Below are 17252 nucleotides of genomic sequence, written 5' to 3'. Positions count from 1 at the left end.
CTACATTTCCAACTAAAAAGCAATCGTTGCACAAGGCAGGTACCCACTATTTGCCTACCTCTTTTCATAACCACTGCTGTCTTCTAAATGAACATTAATTTTTCCTAGGCAACTGTTTTATTCAACACCTTGCTAGCAAAGCAAAGACAGCCATCTCTCTGTATCTGTGGGATCTGCATCAACCTTGGGCCGAAACTACTGGGAAAAAAAATTCCTGAATCTAAAAAGCAAAACTTGAACTTGTTGCATGCTGGTAACTATTTACACAGCATTTACATTGCGTTAGGTATTATAAGCAACCTAGAGATGATTTAGAGTACACAGGAGGAAGTGCGTAGGTTATATGCAAATACTATACCATTTTTATAAGAACCTTGAGCATCTGAGGATTTTGGTATGGGGGCCAGGTTCTGGATACTTAGGGATGACTCTATTTGATTCCTAAACTAACGTATCCAATTTCAGTAACTTCTAAAAGGGAGAAAACCATCGTGCATGTTAGAGCAGGATTCCTTTCATTGGGTGTTAAAACAGTCAATACACTTTGAAAATATTGTTTAAATGTCCCTCTTCGTTGTTTCCGGTGGATGCTGTACCCCCCAGCCCCACCCCTGTCCCCCCAAAAAATTGTAGTTTAAGAAAATCTGCTCCAACGGTGTCAATATTTGGCCAATATTTTTCTTATAAAAGCACAAGCACGATGAAAGCACCACTAGACCAGGCCCAAATGATCAAGTTAAATTAGAGATCCGGCCATTATTGATGTTTTTGGATTCTAGAGAGAGCCATTCTGGATCATTCATACGCCATGAAATGCCTTTTCCTAAGTTGTTTGATCTGAATTATCCAAAATTTGTGGCTCTGGGAACCTGACCTTAAGATTTAGCTGAGTTGGGCTTTTGAAACACACCAGGCTGCAAAAGACTTTGTGGAAGAAATAGCATCTTCCGTGAGACTTGACTTCTGTTTGTTACTGAGCGTTTTTTGGACTGTTGTGCTAAATTTGAGCTGGCACGTTATTAACCTTTTCAAATTAGGCATTTAGTAGGCTCAGCTGAATCTTTTCTTAATTTGCACATGAGGGTTTGCCAGAACAGCTGGCATTGTGCTGGAATATTAGTTTAAATCTTCAATTTACATAGTCCAAGCACAGACACGTAAACTTTGGACAGGACGACCTAACTGGTGCCAAACAGTCAACTTTATTAATAAGAATAATAGCAACAACAATTGCTAATGGTTATTGAGCGCTTACTATGTCCCAGGCATTATAGGTATATTCAGTTATTTACCACTTTTAACAGTCTGATGAAGTTTTATTTCCCCATTTTTGTAGATAAGAAAACTTGAGAGGTTAGATTACGTGCCCTAAATGATACAATTAGTAAGTAGTAAAACTTCGCTTTGTACTGAGGCAATCTAGCTGCAGAATCTGCAGCCGTGCTTCACCACTTCGCAACACTGTCTCAGTAAATCTATCCCATGATAATGGAGAACTTCCACCTTCTCAGGTAGGTTTCACAGCGAAGGAGGTGTCACTCTGTGACACAGACTTCAGGGGAATAGGAGGTAACCAGGCTAAAGGGACGCAAGCCACCCTTCACCTCCACTCGCAACCAACCACAGGCAACCTTGCCGTTCCCATAAATGTGTGTGCATTTTGGGGTTTATTTTTAACATGTTTATGATAAGGTTTACGATATGGCTTTAATATGCTTATGATAAAGCCCTGCCGTATATGAGGACCTATACTGAGAAGAGAGCCATAAATGGGTAGGGTGGGGTCTTCCTTTGAGGATAAGGACGTTCGAGATGTTAGTCACTTGGAGAAGAGCTATAGCTGACAGGCCTGGGACACAAACAGGCTCTCTAGCTGGGTGGCAGACTGGAATCTAGCTCTGCTGGTCTTGATCACCAAGGGGCCAATAAGTCAGCTTGGGTAATGGGGCAGACTGCAGTACTCTCCCTGGGGTGGGGCAGACAGGGCAGAACCTAAGGCAGGAAAAACTGGGTCAAGGGATTTTTGCCTCTCTTACCTATGCTTGTTTCCCCTTGAACTCCTTGAATGTTTGGAAAAGGACTCTGGGAAGTTCCGGTATACCTCAGATGTCTCAGGGAGGGAATTTTTTAACATATTGAGCCATAGAGCACTGGAGAGCAGCAACGACAGTGGTGGGAATGAAAGAACTGAATCCAGAGAGGAGAGGGAGAGGGATGAAGATGGAAGCTTCCTGTGGCCTGCCATCCTCCCTCCATTCTTGGTTCTGCTGCCTGCCCTCGGAGGTTCTGGCTTGTAATTTAGAGGCAGTACTCCTGTATGCCTAGAGTACTGGCCTTAGAGGTGTTTGGGAACGGTTTGTAAAATAGCCATGCTAGTTTTCTACCCCAATCAACTCTGAGAGAACTGAAGACAGCCCAAGGTTTCTCTCTTCCTTCTTTTTAAAATACAAGTGAGTAAGTGTAGAGATCTACTTTTGCTGTGTTGTTCACAAGGCACAGGTATTTACAAGTGTCCATTACACAGGCTGGACAAAACACTATGTATATGTATTGAGTAGATCTAAGCCCCATTCCTGGCTCAAGAAAGTATCACCTCAAGAGTTTTATGGAAAATTTCCTGAATTCTCTAAAGATGGGGTGGGGGGAAAGCAACTGCCTGATGAAGCTATCTAGAGCTTTGCCACTTTCATTTCAAGAACCCTTGTCCCTCTCTCCTTTATAACTTTTTCTAGAAAAGTTATATTTTAGTTTCTCAAACAACCTTGTACGGTATTTATGCCTATTTTTATATTATTTTCCTGATAACTTATTGCAAGTAGCTCTAACAACACACTGACCCCCGAAGAGATTCCTTCAGAGGCACGAACTCAGAGGAAAGGACGCTTCATCACTCAGGGAGATGTACTCAGAAACATAACTATGTCTTCCGGGGTCAGGGGATCCCCAGAACTGGGAGGCTGTGATCTTCTTTGTTCTGGCTTCGACACACGTGTGCAGGGATGAGTGAGGCTGCGCAGTGGGTCCCCAGCTACCAGCCTCCTCAGTCTGGGCCGTGAACAAGGTCAAGGTTCTTGCCGCAGCAATAGTGAGGCTAAACTCTAAAACTGGCCAAGAAAAAAAATAATAAATTTAAAAATATGTATATATATCTTGAGCTCCTTAGGGAGGAAAAACCCCCACAATACACTGCCTTAGTAGGGTTACTCCCGGCGTTGCCAACTGCCAGAGTTGTTAAAAAAATAAAAATTAAAGAAAAGCCACTAAATAAAATTAGCCAACAAACCTACCTACCAGCTCTACTGGCTCACTGAAGGTTTTCTGAGCCTCCAGCCTCATGAAAGGATTTCTAGAGAGGAGAAAGGAAGGCACCTTTCCTGTCATTTCGTAAACGTCTCTTGGCAATCCCGGGGCTAGGGAGTCGGCTGTCACACTTGGGGATACAGGCGCTACCAGCCTGGCCCAAGGCTGTGCAACCAAAGCGGCAGGAGACCGGGAACCCTCTGTGGACGTGCCTCCAAACCTTGCAGACACCAGAGAGAAAAGGGAGCTTTCTCAGGCGTTCGGCAAGTAGAGGAAAAAGACCCGCTCTAGCCTCAAGTTGGGAAACTTTTCCTCAAAACTGCATTATCCGTTGTGAGCTGCCTGGAAACCCCTAGCTTCTTTTCAAGGGATTGTAACGACTTGTGTCCACAATTACAGGAACCCAAGCAATTCAGGAGGAAAAAAAATACACACACGGACTACAAGCATGAGTCAAATGGCTTGTGTATGTGGCTTTGGAACATTCTTATCTAAACACGCCTGTGTCCCCGCACTCGGGCTGCTTTTTCCACCAGTGCCTCATCCGTAGTCAGTTGTCCCTTGTCTGCCTACATTTTCTGGAAAAACTGGATACCCCACCCTCAGACTTAAAGAGCTGTTCTGAATCTCTCCTCTACGCCCACCAAGCCGAGCTCAGTCCTCCGGCTCCTCTCTCCCCAGGCCCTGCTTGGAGGCCGCTGCCATCCGTGGTCCTGAGGCCAGCGATGCGCGCGTGGGGAAGCCGTCCGGAGGGTGAGTGTGTGTAGGAGGAGTGGGTGGAACGGGGAGGATGCTAGTTTTAGCCAAGTTAACAGTTTCTGCCAGGGCACATATTTTGGGGGAGTTTCCAGGCCATAGGGTAGAATTGCAAATCCCCAGGGGTGATCACGAGCTCGAGCCGGGTCGGAGCAGCTGCCCTGAGACTGTTAAGGCCGCATCACCCCCACGCGTAACTCGGAAGGGTCGCCGGAGATGAGAGACCACCAAATCTCGGGGAACGCAAACCAGCCCCGCCGGGTGCGCGGCCACGGCTTAAAGCTTTCCCAGATGCGATCCCTCCTGCTTCTCCTTCTTATCCCTCCCTGAGTCCAACCGCTTCAAGAGGTCTGGTGCCCAACTCTGGCAGGGTGTGCTCGGAGACCCGAGAAGCCTCTAGTTTCAGTCAGTGTCGCCAGCCCGGGTTTCAAACGCATCGTGCAGCCACCTGTTTCACAAAGCCCGGAGTTTGTGCGGGCGCGGGCTGCGGCCGGAAGAACCCTGTCATCCCCTCGGTCCGGCTCGGCCCAGGTTCTCCAAAAACGCACATCGCTCTAAATCCAAGTGCGCACGCAGCTCTGCGAAACGCTGGAGGCTCGCACCACTCCGGCCCCCAGCGCGCGGCGACTTATTTCCCGGTCTCCCCGGTTCAGCCCCCGCCCCCAGCGCTAGTCGCCGGGCCAGCCCTCCGCCAGATTGGCGCCCCAAAATACCTGCTGTGAAGATGCAGAGAGCGAAGAGAGTCTTGTAGACCATGGTACCCTGGTGCTTGGTGCCGAACCCGGCGCGGGCAGCGGGAGAGTTTGCCGGGACTGACCGAGCGCCCAGAGCGCGGGCAGCTCCTCCTCTGTCCGCTGGCTGCGGTGGGAGCCGGGCGACCGGGCGGCGGTAGGGGAAGCTAGGCGAGCGCCGCGCGGCTCCGTCAGCTGCTTGTACTCCGGCGCCCGGCGCGCTTCTGCTCCATCCCAGCCGCCCGGGCCGCCTCCGCCGCCGCGACTGCTGCCGCCAAACCCCTCCCACCCGGGTCCCGCGGAGATGACAAGGCCACCCCTGGCCTTTCCTCTCCCAGCCCTCGTGTCCCGGGAGTCGCGGCCCAGGGCGGCCTCTGCTGGACAGTCAGGGCGCGAGACCCGAGTTTCGACCCGGTTCAGCAAATGTTTGGGGCGGCTAGCACTGTGCTGGGAACTAAGGGGAGGCAGAGAAGTGGGAGCAGATTTCTGCCCTCAGGAATTTACCTCAGCTTTTCTTACAGGAGTAACAACCTTCAAACACGTGACCGCGTGCCATCTTAGGTGTCACCTCGAAGAGCCAAGACCCCACTACGGTAAGGGAACATACACTTCTTTCCAAGTATGAGAACCTTTTCCTTTTCTTTCATTTCTCCAAACCTTCCTGCATGTACGTTAAACCCTCACACACATTCAACCCCACTGCATTTCCTGGTGCCTGGGCCAGGAGGTCTGCCGTCCTACTCAGCTTCTCACGAGAAGAAACAGTACTAATGTCGGGTAACAGTGATCATGCGATAATTATGAGCCAGGCACCCTACTGGGTGTTGTATCACGATGCTTCTAACAACCCTACGACATAAGAATTATTATTTCATTTTAAAGATAAAAAAACTAAGGCACAGAGAAGTTAGGTAATGTGCTCAAGGTCACATAGCTGGTAAGGGCTGGATCCCGTAACTGAAGAGTTTGTGTACCAGGGCATAATAACAAGGGCTGACATTTCCTGAGAATTGCTGTGTGCTAGACAACTGTGTAGTACAGGTATTAACCAGGTCAGGTTCTCAGAACAATTCTTTGAAGTGGGCGCTATGATAGTTTCATTTTCAGGGGAGAAAATGAAAGCGTGCAGAGGTTTAAGTACTTGCCCAAGATCACACAGCTAGCTAATGGTACAGATAAGTTGCCTGCCTAGGGACCTGGGGTCATCCCTGTACTATACTCTCTCTTCAAAGCCCAAGGTTTCTGTGTGTTCACACAGATCGAAGCTGATCCTTCACTTAATCCTCTCCACCACCTTAGACTTGCTTATTTTCTACACGTCTATCAGACCAGATGCTAGGTCATCTTCCAATATCTATGTTATTATGAGCCTGGTGGTCCCCTAGTCACTAGAGCTGGGATTAAGGAGCCTTCTTAAAGAACTGATTTGCACAGGACCTAGCAGTGCTGGAGAACAGCTTTCTTTCTTTCTTTTTTAAATTTATTTTACTGAAGTATAGTTGATTTACAATGTTGTGTTAATTTCTGCTGTGCAGCAAAGTGATTCAGTTATATATATATATATATGTTTATATGTGTGTATATCTATCTATATATTTTCATATTCTTTTCCATTATGGTTTATGAAAGGATATTGAATATAGTTCCCTGTGCTATTCAGTAGGACCTTGTTGTTTATCCATCCTATAGAACAGCTTTCTTGTTCTGTGACTTCTTTCTCATATACCAGACAGAGCCCCAAGTTGTATTTTCTCACTCCCTTGGGCCTCATGACTTTATCTGTGATGATGTCAGTTCCTCTTCCTGACCCCACCGTCACCACTTGTAGAGCTTGTCACGCTTCCACAACCAGATTAAACTGAGCTCATGTTTTCTCTTTTGTCTTGGTAAATTTATTGATTCTTGTTGAAATGAGAAGTCAAAGATATTACAACCAAATGCCCAACCCCCTTTCCTCCTCCCTGGCCAAAGAAACTGCAAATTTATTTTTATTAAGCAAACTCTCTTAATGCTTTTGACCTTCAGGTCCTTCTGGTTTCTAGGCTAATCTATGTGATGATGAAGAATTACTGCATCTGTGTGGTGACTGCCATGGAGGCAGGGACCACACACAGATGGAATTTTGCAAGCACATTCTGTAAGGCACTGGTGCCTTTAGATGGGGCCATTTAAGTAAGTGACCCTATGACAGAAATAAAGATTTTCAAAAACACTTCACAGAAAAAAAATTGTTCAGTTGAAACTCAACAGACATTAATGGAGTCCCTTAGTAGTGTAAAGCATGTGTGACAGGCTTTGATATCTAAGATGATAGTTTTGTACCCAAAGGATTGTGACTCCCACGTATGAATCAGTTAAAATCTCCAAAGCTTTTCGTTGTATACAGAATAGAGTTGAAAATAATTTCTTTAACTAAAATAATTCATTTTTATTAACAATTAAAACTTTTGATTTATTAATTTAGTGAAAACATATTTGATCACTTACTAGGTGCCAGACCTTATACTAGGCTGTGGGAATGAGACAGGTTGTAACAGTCAAGGTAGGTAGGTTCTGCTGCTGTAATAAACCACCCCAAAGTCTCAGAGGCTTAAGCAATAAAGGTTTACTTCTCGCTTATCGTCATCTGCTTTGGATCCAGGCTACTCCCCAGAGTAGATATCTTCTACATCAGGATTCGGTGTTATACTCCATATCAGAAACTGCTTCTATACTCAGGAAAGAAAGAAGAGGAGAGTTATGTGCAGCATTTATGTCTTCCACCTGGAAGTGACGAGTCTTTCCTTTTTAAAATTAATTAATCTTACTTTTGGCTGCGTTGGGCCTTTGTTACTACACGCGGGCTTTCTCTGGTTGTGTCGAGTAGGGGCTACTCTTTGTTGCGGTGCACAGGCTTCTCGTTGCAGTGGCTTCTCTTTTTTTTTTTTTAAATACTTTTATTTTATTTTATTTTATTTTATTTTTTGGCTGTGTTGGGTCTTCGTTTCTGTGCGAGGGCTTTCTCTAGCTGCGGCAAGCGGGGGCCACTCTTCATTGCACTGTGCGGGCCTCTCACTATTGTGGCCTCTCTTGTTGTGGAGCACAGGCTCCAGACCCGCAGGCTCAGTAGTTGTGGCTCACGGGCCTAGTTGCTCTGCGGCATGTGGAATCTTCCCAGACCAGGGCTCGAACCCATGTCCCCTGCATTGGCAGGCAGATTCTCAACCACTGCGCCACCAGGGAAGCCCTGCAGTGGCTTCTCTTGTTGCAGAGCATGGGCTCTAGGCGCGCGGGCTTCAGTAGTTGTGGCATGCGGGCTCCATAGTTGTGTCTAGCAGGCTCGAGAGCGCAGGCTCAGTAGTTGTGGCACACGGGCTTAGTTGCTCCGCAGCATGTGGGATCTTCCCGGACCAGGGCTTGAACCCGTGTCCCCTGCATTGGCAGGCGGACTGTTAACCACTGCGCCACGAGGGAAGTCCAGAAGTGACGATTCCGCACCTTTACTGGTTAAAGGAAGTCAGTGGCCATGCATAACTTCAAGAAAGCAAGGAAGCACATTCTTCATGGTTGTGATGTATGCCACAGTGGTTAATTGTCCCTGCCATCAGGAAGCTTATATTCTAGTAGTGAGGAGTCAAACATTGAATGATCCCCAAAATATATGCAATAATTTATTATGTTAAAGTGGTGGGGGATGGGAGAAACGGGTGAACTGTTTTATAGTTGTTTGTTAAAATAAATTGAATAAAAAAGAGTTCAAAATATATGCAATACTTTATTATGTGAAATGCTATAAATAATAATACCCACTAACACGTATTGAGCTTCTGTTCTATGTTCTGTTAGGGATTGTTTCAAGCATTTTGTGTAATCTGTAAACTCTACACTCTGTAAAAATTTATCCCAATTTTGCAAATAAAGAGACTGAGAGATACTTAACAAAAGTGTAAGTATGAAGGAAACCAAAAGATGCTAAGATATTATGGCAGGGGGACTTGCACTCCTCATTGGGGTCAGGGATGGAATTTGCATGTAACTTTTTAGTCATGCCTTATAGCAAAAGCCAGTTTCTTCAGAGATTTCTTGGTTCTTTCATAATGCTCCACTGGGATAAAATCTAAGATAAACCTGCCTTTTACTGACTCCCACTCTTTTTTTGATCAGTGATTAAATGAATTGCTAGGGTTGCAGACGTTCAATATTTTTAAAATATTGCCCTTGGTTGACTTAACTTTCGACATCCTAAATTTATCATAATTTATAGATAAAGTCGGGTAATACATTTTAGGTAATATGGAAGTGTTAGCTCTGGACTCTTGGATTCATCATGGCCTAGGAGAGACAAAATAACTCGGTTGAGAGAGCTGGGTAAGTAAGGCAGTCTGTGCAGTGGTTAGAGGCTGAGTTCTGATGTCTATTCCATGGTCCCCATAGGCTGGCTTCCAATCCCCCCTCTTCCATCTACTAACTGACATTACTTGGTATCTCTATGCCTCAGTTTCTTCCTGGCTTCATTGGGAAGATTAAGTGGATTACATATGTGAAAGGCTTGTCATGTTCTAGGTGCCAGTAAATGTTAGCTATTATTAGAGGAGAAACTTTGAGGTACATTTAAAACTCATTTGGGGATCTAAAGTACAAGGAGAAAACATTAATGCCTGCTGTAGCTATTTCTTCATATAAAAGGTTACGAAACTTGGATTCTCCCCTGGGCATTTCCACTCCTGCTACATCTGAGTTGCAGGGGAAAGCTCTAAACTATCTCTGACAGCTCCTCCCCCAACCCCTCATCCCCAAAGGCAGGAGTGCAGCAGTTTCAAGACCCTGATATATTTTGTCTTGGTTTTATTTCTCTTCCCAAGTTGCACTGCAAAAATATCTCCCTGGCTTTTGCTATATACTTAATTACATAACTTTGCTTCTCTCTTAACTCCAATTTCCTTTTAAAAATATTAATGGTAAAAAAGATTAAAGGCAGTGATGCAATATGAGAAAAACAGGAAATTTGGAACTTTGCCAAGAAATATTTGTTTGAACAAAGGCAATTTTAAAAGCACATGATGAAACATAATTGTTTCCCTGATTTAAATAAACTTGTTTGGAGCGCTTTGAGGACACTAAACCACATGTCACTAATTTTTATTTTAATTAAGGAGGAGACCCTTAAAATATTTCAGGAAGGAAGAAACTGGCCTCTTGGAGGTGAGGCACATAATGAAACTGCTTTTTAAACTTGATTGAGTTGATACTGTAGATTTGCATTGTCCAATAGAAGTAAAATACAAATCATATATGTAATTTTAAAATTTCTAAAAGTCATATTTTGAAAAAGGAGAAAGAAACAAGTGAATTTAATTTTAATGCTATGATTATTTAACTTGATGTATCTAAAATATTTATCATTTCAGCATGTAATGAATAGCAAAACATTAATAGGATATTTTACATTCTTTTTCTTATTGCAAGTCTTCAAAATCCAATGTTTATTCTACATTTATACAACATCTCAATTCAGACTAGGTACATTTTGAATACTCAGTAACAAAACATGGCTAGCAGCTATCATAACGGGCAGTGTGGCTATAGAGAACTGGGCCCAGCCTCTTGCCTTGCCTCATGGATATCTTCTGTAAAAGTACAGAGCAGTGCTGGTGGGACTTTCTTAACTGAGAGTGGAGTAGTTGGAAGCCTAAGACTTGCTGATTGCGTGGCCTCTAATCCTCATTAACTTCTCTAAATCTCAGTTTTCCCCTCTATGAAGTGAAGACCGTGATAATCATTACACCTTACTTCAGAGGATTACTGAATATAATCCTTATATTATTAATTACTTAATTAATGCATGGAAAACATTTAGAACAGACCCTAGACAGAGCAGAGCCTTAATAAATGTTTACTTGTTATATTTGGTAAGAATGGTTATGATGATGATTACAAAATGAGTATTAATAGTAAAATCTTCCCAATTGTCAGTGTAGCATTAGCGATTCCTTACCACTCAGAGGCATTGACAATATTGCTTGTCCCTAGAAGTCTACTTTTACATAGTTTAGAGCAGCATTTATCAAACATTTTGGTCTCAGGACCGCTTTGCACTTCTAAAATTAGAACTCTGAAAACTATTTGTTCAAGGGCCCTTTCAGGTAATTGCGCGTTTTGTTCTTTCATATTGCAACAAAACTCAATAAACAGTGGTTTCTTAAAAGTTAGTAGCAAGGTGGAATCTGAAAGCATCTCAATAAAATTTTCATATTCTGTTCCATTAAAATCCATTGGTCTATTTTGCACTTTGGATGTGTCTTTTACCCATGTGTGATTTTGTAACATCATGCATTGATCATATAGAAAATATTGGTTCACTGAGTTACGCAGATCTTCCGAATTTCAACACATTTCATTATACAACATCAAAAACTATACTTGTTAACATCTCCACTCATATCATCAAAAAAGTCTTTAAATATTGGGAAGCTATCAAGTTAGTGGTAGAAGATGCAAGTTTGGCAAAATTCTAATTTTCACTTGAAAGCTTGGTTGCTTTCCTTGAAGTGACATCTAACATCCCAGAAAAAATACCTGACAAATATCCAAGTCTGAATAACCACAGTTTGTCTTTTAGTTGTTCTTTTAAGTAAAAATTGTGTTCCACAAAAATTTTAAAAAAGGACTAAAAAATAAAAAAGGTAAATAGCATCTTAGTATTATTATGAAAAGAGTCTTGACTTTGCAGACCTGAAAGGATTTTGGGGATCCCTAGGAGTCTGTGGACCACACTTTGAGAACTGCTGGTTTAGCAAAAACATCTAAGAAGGTTGCTGAGAACATCGACTGTTTTATCTGTCCAGAGCAGCCCTTTCTTCAGAGAAATTCTCTTTTCCCTTCTCCAAGCAAATTGTTCCAATAGTGGTTGCATCTTCCTGTGGAGCCTGCCTCTTTTTTCAGTGATTGGTATAGGGTGGACATCAGGCTCTGTTTGTCCTACTCAGTGCACTTCCCCAGGATTTTCAAACTTGGGACCAGAAAATACCACTAATAGTTGTGCTCTGAGATGAAGTTATGGGGTTCTGGTACTCTGGTGGACCACTCCAGCATGTGGAAGGAACTGGTCTGAATTAGGATACAGAAACTTGATTCTTGGAGAGAAGTAGAAATGGGAGAAAAGATGCCCAGTGGCATTTTGGTCCCTAGTCACACTAGTTCCTAGTCTCTAAGGTTCAACCACATCCTTGCCCTTCTCCCCCCCCACCCCCACTCTGTGAGCATTTTCATGAATTTCCCCTTTTGGTCCAGCTAGTTCAAACTGGGTTTCTGCCACCTGCAACCTAAAGCAATTGGCTAATGCAGAGGGTAGCAAAAGCTAATTTCCAAAGTCACTCAGTGTTCAGTAATAGTGACTGAGGATAGCTCTTCCCATTCAGAAAAATTTAATTATCAGCTCTGGGCTAAAAATAATCATAATAAAAACATACCACCGCTACGTTATTGAACTGATGTGTGGCAGAGCAAGTCAGGATATTCAGCTTCTATTTCTGAAAAACATTCATGTAAATGAAAATTGTTAAGCCCATGAAAGCAAGTGAGGTTCACCATTGATACTAAAGGTTTAATAATACATGATAAATTTGAATATGTCCACAAATATTTGTAATGAAAAATACAATGAATAACCTGGGCTTTAAATACCTTACTTTTTCACAATATTTGTGAATTCGTCCAATAAGGCCTTTTTTGTGCTCTACACATACTTTTACCACCATCAATTGTAACACATCTTGGTAGATTCCATTTCAGGTTGTACTGAATTGATGTTTTTTTTAGGTTCCTTGAAAATATTCTTGGACTTCCCTGGTGGCACAGTGGTTAAGAATCTGCCTGCCAATTCAGGAGACATGGGTTAGAGCCCTTGTCTGGGAAGATCCCACATGCCACGGAGCAACTAAGCCCGTGCATCACAACAACTGAGCCTGCACTCCAGCGCCCACGAGCCACAACTACTGAGCCTGCGTGCCACAACTACTGAAGGCCACGTGCCTAGATCCCGTGCTCTGCAACGAGAGAAGCCACCGCAATGAGAAGCCCGCGCACTGCAATGAAGAGTAGCCCCCGCTAGCCACAGCTAGAGAAAAACCCACATGCAGCAACGAAGACCCAACGCAGCCAAAACTAAATTAATTAATTAAATTTAAAAAAAGTACTATATTGAAGAAACATCTACATCCCTGTACTTACTGCAGAATTATTTATAATAGCCAAGATATGGAAACAACCTAAGTGTTCAAAAAATGTGGTATATATAAACAATGGATATATTAGATATTATTTAATATATTTAATAAATAAATGAATATTATTCAGCCATGAGAAAGAAGGAAATCCTGCCAGTTGTGACAACATGGATGGACCTTAAAGGCATTATTATAGGTGAAATAAGTAAGACAGAGAAAGACAAATACTGTATGGTCTCTCCTATACATGGTATCTAAAAACCTCAAACTAAGAGAAACAGAGAACAGATTGGTGATTGCCAGATGTGAGGTAAGGGTTGGGAATATGGGTAAAGGTAGTCAAAAGGTAAAATCTTCCAGTTATACGATATGTAAGTTCAGAGGTTGTAATGTACAGCATGATGACTATGGTTAATAATACCATAGGCATATTTGAAAGTTGCTGAGAGGAGAGCCTAAAAGTTCTCCTCATAAGAAAGAAAAATGTAACTATGTGAGGTGATGGATGTTAACTAGACTTATTGTGGTAATCATTTGGCAATATATACATATATCAAATCACTGTTGTGTATACCTTTAACTTATGTATTTCAATAGAACTGGAAAAATATAAAAAAGAAAAGGAGATATTTTTGACTCTTAGGTATACATAATAATTTATTTAGCAAAATACATCTTTGTTAGTAAATAACTTCAGTATTTTTCTTATCTGAAGTATAACACATTCTGAATTGAAGAAATCAGTTAATCAGGTTTTATTATATATTTTTGAATTATTTTTGCTTTGGTTACCCCAAGTTTTGGCAAGCATAACAAGAGGTTTAAAAATCAAGAGCTTAATTTAATGAATATCATGTTAGATGAACGTGATTACTTATAGTCTTAAAGGCCAGCCAGCCTGGTTTTTACTGGAATAACTAGAAAAGAGCATCTCAAAGATGAAGATCTTTCTTTAAAAAATCCTGTCTTATTCTCACTTTAACTAATGCTCTTAACAAAATGTCCTCTCTGCCTAAAGATTACATCTGTGTGCTATAGAGTGCAAGTTTGTGTTCCCCCCATATCATATGTTCAATCCTAATGCCTAATGTTATGGTATTTGGAGGTGGAGCCTTTTGGAAGTGATTAGGCCATGAGGGTGGAGCCCTCATGCTTGGGATTTGTGCTTTTGTAAAAGGGACCCCTCTCCTCCCCTGTGAAGACACAGTGAGAAGATGGCCATCTATGAACCAGGACACAAGCCCTCACCAGATATCAAGTCTGCTGATACTTTAATTTGAACTTCCCAGCCTCCAGAACTCTGAGAAAGAAATTTCTGCTGTTTATAAGCCACCAGTCTATGGTATTCTGTTATAACAGCTTGAACAGACAAAGACACTGTGTAACAGTAAATTTTTTTATGAAAGGAAAATAGATACTTTGGCTCCAAGAGAACGAATGTACCAATGACCAATGGCCAGAACACATACGACAACAGAACTCTGACCCACAACCTCTGTAGGAACCAGTCTAGAATGGTCAAGACTTGGTCACTTGCTGTCAAGTTCCCTATTTTTCTCTCTTGTTTCCAACACAAGACCAACCAAAGAAAGCCAACACACTCCCCAAACCAATCATATAAGAGGCCTCGCTTCTAGGTAGCCTCCTTCCGGTTTCCCCATCCAGCAACTTCCAAACATATACCTGAAGCCATCCCTTTTTTTCCCACTATAAAACTTTCATATTCCCTTGCCCATCTTTCAGTCTGTCCCAAAACACAAGTGATGGTGTTGACTCCCTTGCTATAGCAAACTTCGAACAAACAGCCTATGTTGGTTCTTATTTGGGTGGTCTTTGTTTACTCATGTTTTCTTTGAGATCCCACCGAGATGCAGTGTGCACTGCTCAATGCTATGAACCCCAGCCTTCAACCTGGTGCGGTACCCACAGAGGTCCCTTGTGCTTGCTGCTCATGACTTGTCAGATTCATGCTGACATGGAAAGTCAGCACCTGGTCTGAACTATGCTCTCTTTGTGTTGCATTCCTTGGCTGTTTATTCACAGTTTAATACTCAGGTTTTGTTATTGGTTTCCACTTGTTTGGCATCCTTGGTAGAATCAAGCCATTCCTTTTCATCCTTTTCTGCTCTCTTTGGACTTCCTTTTTGTGTTCTCTAATACTGTTACTTGTCATAAGAAGGAGAGGCAAAGGGTGGACAAATGACCTTAAACAAATCAACCTGTAATAATTTTTTCTTTTTTTCTAGAAGAGAGGGACATAACAAAGTCACAACCTACTGATGATAACCAAGGTTATTCTAAATTTGAACTTAATAACCTATGAAGGGTGGTGGACCAAATACTTGCTACCTGTAAGAGACTAACAGATACAAATATGTGAAACAACAAATGTAAAGTCTTGGTTCTGCCATGAACTACTCCTCTTTCCCTGGCTTTCCGTATACCTCTACCAGATCCCACTTCCTTTGTGTCCAGAATGCCTGATCCTGTTTGCCTCAGACCAACACCTCATAAACCTTAGGAGTAGTACTCTGAGATTTGTCTGTACAAAGAGACCTTAATTCTATAAATCCTCAAGGCTGGAAATCCTGATTCAGACACAAACTCTAAAACGATGCCACCCTTGATTATTCAGGTATTCTACCTGGGAGAATTACTGACTCATTGTTTATGCAAACCATCAGAGCAGTATGATTCCCACCTGTGGGAATCATACAACTGGAAAAGACTGTAAGAAACTTATCACTAGCTTTGGCAGAGGTATTAATGCTACCACCTCTGTTTTAGATGGAATACAGATTAGTCTCAACACATTCCCATGCATAGTGATGAACAGTTGCATTGCTCTAGATTTCTTGTTCACTAGTCATGGTGGCGTCTTTGCCATTGCTAATTCTTGCTCTACTCGTATCAGTGACAGAACATGGCTGAACAGGTTATACGTCACCATAATGAAAAAGATACTGTTTTCTCTAAGGTTGATTCTCATGGTTTATGAAATTGGTTCTTGGCCTGGGTTGAGTGATTGGAATTCCTGGTTCAATGATTGGAACTCCTGGTTCAAGCATGTTACAGGAACTGTTAATTATTCTTGTTGCTATCACAATGCTCGTTATGTCGGTCCATTGCATTCTGCCTCGAATAGCCACTTTCTCATCATATGATCACCATGATTGTATAATAAAAAGGTCAAGACAATCTTGCTCTGCAGTTGATTGTGAAGGTGGCTAACAATCTCTGAGAAATGGAAGTTGGCTCTTTAGCCTTCCATAAATTGGTTACCTTCTGACAAGTAAGATACGGACCAAAAGGGGAGATGAGAGACTGCATATACAACAGTGGCCAGACTATATCATATATGACAATAGAACTCTGACCCACAACCTCTCTGCAGCAACCGTTGCAGGAAGTCAAACTACTGCCTCTGCAGCAAGTGTACCACAGTGGGCAGGACATGGTCAGTCGCTGTCAGCTTCCATATTTTTTGCCTTTGCTTCCAGCTCAAGACCAACCAGAAAAAGCCAAATAGGCTCCCCAAACCAATTACATTTGATGCCCTGCTTTTGTTTTATTTCATTTTAATGGTGGACATGTATCTTATTTGTTGTGATGACTGAAAATGTGAGCAGCAATTATGGCAACGTCCATAGAATTTCCCCTGTGGTGTAAAATAACAGATAAGACTTTTATAATATTATCCCTTGATAACTGAAGTTCGCGATGGCTGAAATGCTCTATGGGGCTCAATGACGCCCTGCTTTTAGTTTTCCCTTCTTCAGCTTCTCAGTGCCATCAGCCTCCAATCAGATCATGCTTGAAGCTTCCCCCCTGATCTCCACTATCAAGCTTTCTCACTTCCTTGTTCATCTTTGAGTCTCTGCTAAATGCAAGTGATGGTGGCTGACTTCCTTGCCATTATAAACTGTGAATAAATAGCCTTGTTTGTCCTGATTTCAGCAGTCTTCTGGTCAATGACTTAGCTTTGTTTTAGGATATCTATAATGCTGGGCATAAGGATAGTAAAATTATAAAGTCAGTCTCAGACATGAAAGGTAACCGTGAGGGATAGTAAGGGAAGGTTCTTTCTTAAAATGAAGGAAAAGTGGTTTCTGAAAAATTGCCTAGAAATCTTCTGGAAAATATGAAGGGGAATAAAATAAGTGATTTGGTTGGCTTTGTAAAATGACATGATGGGCTGAATGGAGTCCTTATTTTTTACAATAAGAAAAGAAAGGGGAAAAAAGAAGTTCAGTGCTTTGTG

The 17252-nt window shown here is 42.3% G+C and overlaps 1 protein-coding gene and 1 long non-coding RNA gene across 2 annotated transcripts in view; one reads left to right on the top strand and one right to left on the bottom strand.

Moving 5' to 3' along the window:
• The window catches only part of PARM1 (prostate androgen-regulated mucin-like protein 1), a 98226-nt gene extending 93158 nt beyond the window's left edge, over positions 1 to 5068 (bottom strand). Inside the window, exon 1 of the mRNA XM_067736273.1 lies at positions 4770 to 5068. Coding sequence (XP_067592374.1) covers positions 4770 to 4812 — 43 coding nt within the window. The 5' untranslated portion in view covers positions 4813 to 5068. The remainder of the gene's footprint in view (positions 1 to 4769) is intronic.
• The window catches only part of LOC137223812 (uncharacterized), a 30377-nt gene continuing 16917 nt past the window's right edge, over positions 3793 to 17252 (top strand). The window contains exons 1-2 of the long non-coding RNA XR_010943075.1: positions 3793 to 4053; positions 5309 to 5380. This is a non-coding gene — a long non-coding RNA (uncharacterized lncRNA). The remainder of the gene's footprint in view (positions 4054 to 5308; positions 5381 to 17252) is intronic.

Source organism: Pseudorca crassidens, chromosome 4, assembly GCF_039906515.1.
Source record: "Pseudorca crassidens isolate mPseCra1 chromosome 4, mPseCra1.hap1, whole genome shotgun sequence".
Lineage (NCBI taxonomy): Eukaryota > Metazoa > Chordata > Mammalia > Artiodactyla > Delphinidae > Pseudorca > Pseudorca crassidens.
This window is presented reverse-complemented; position numbering and strand designations above follow the sequence as displayed.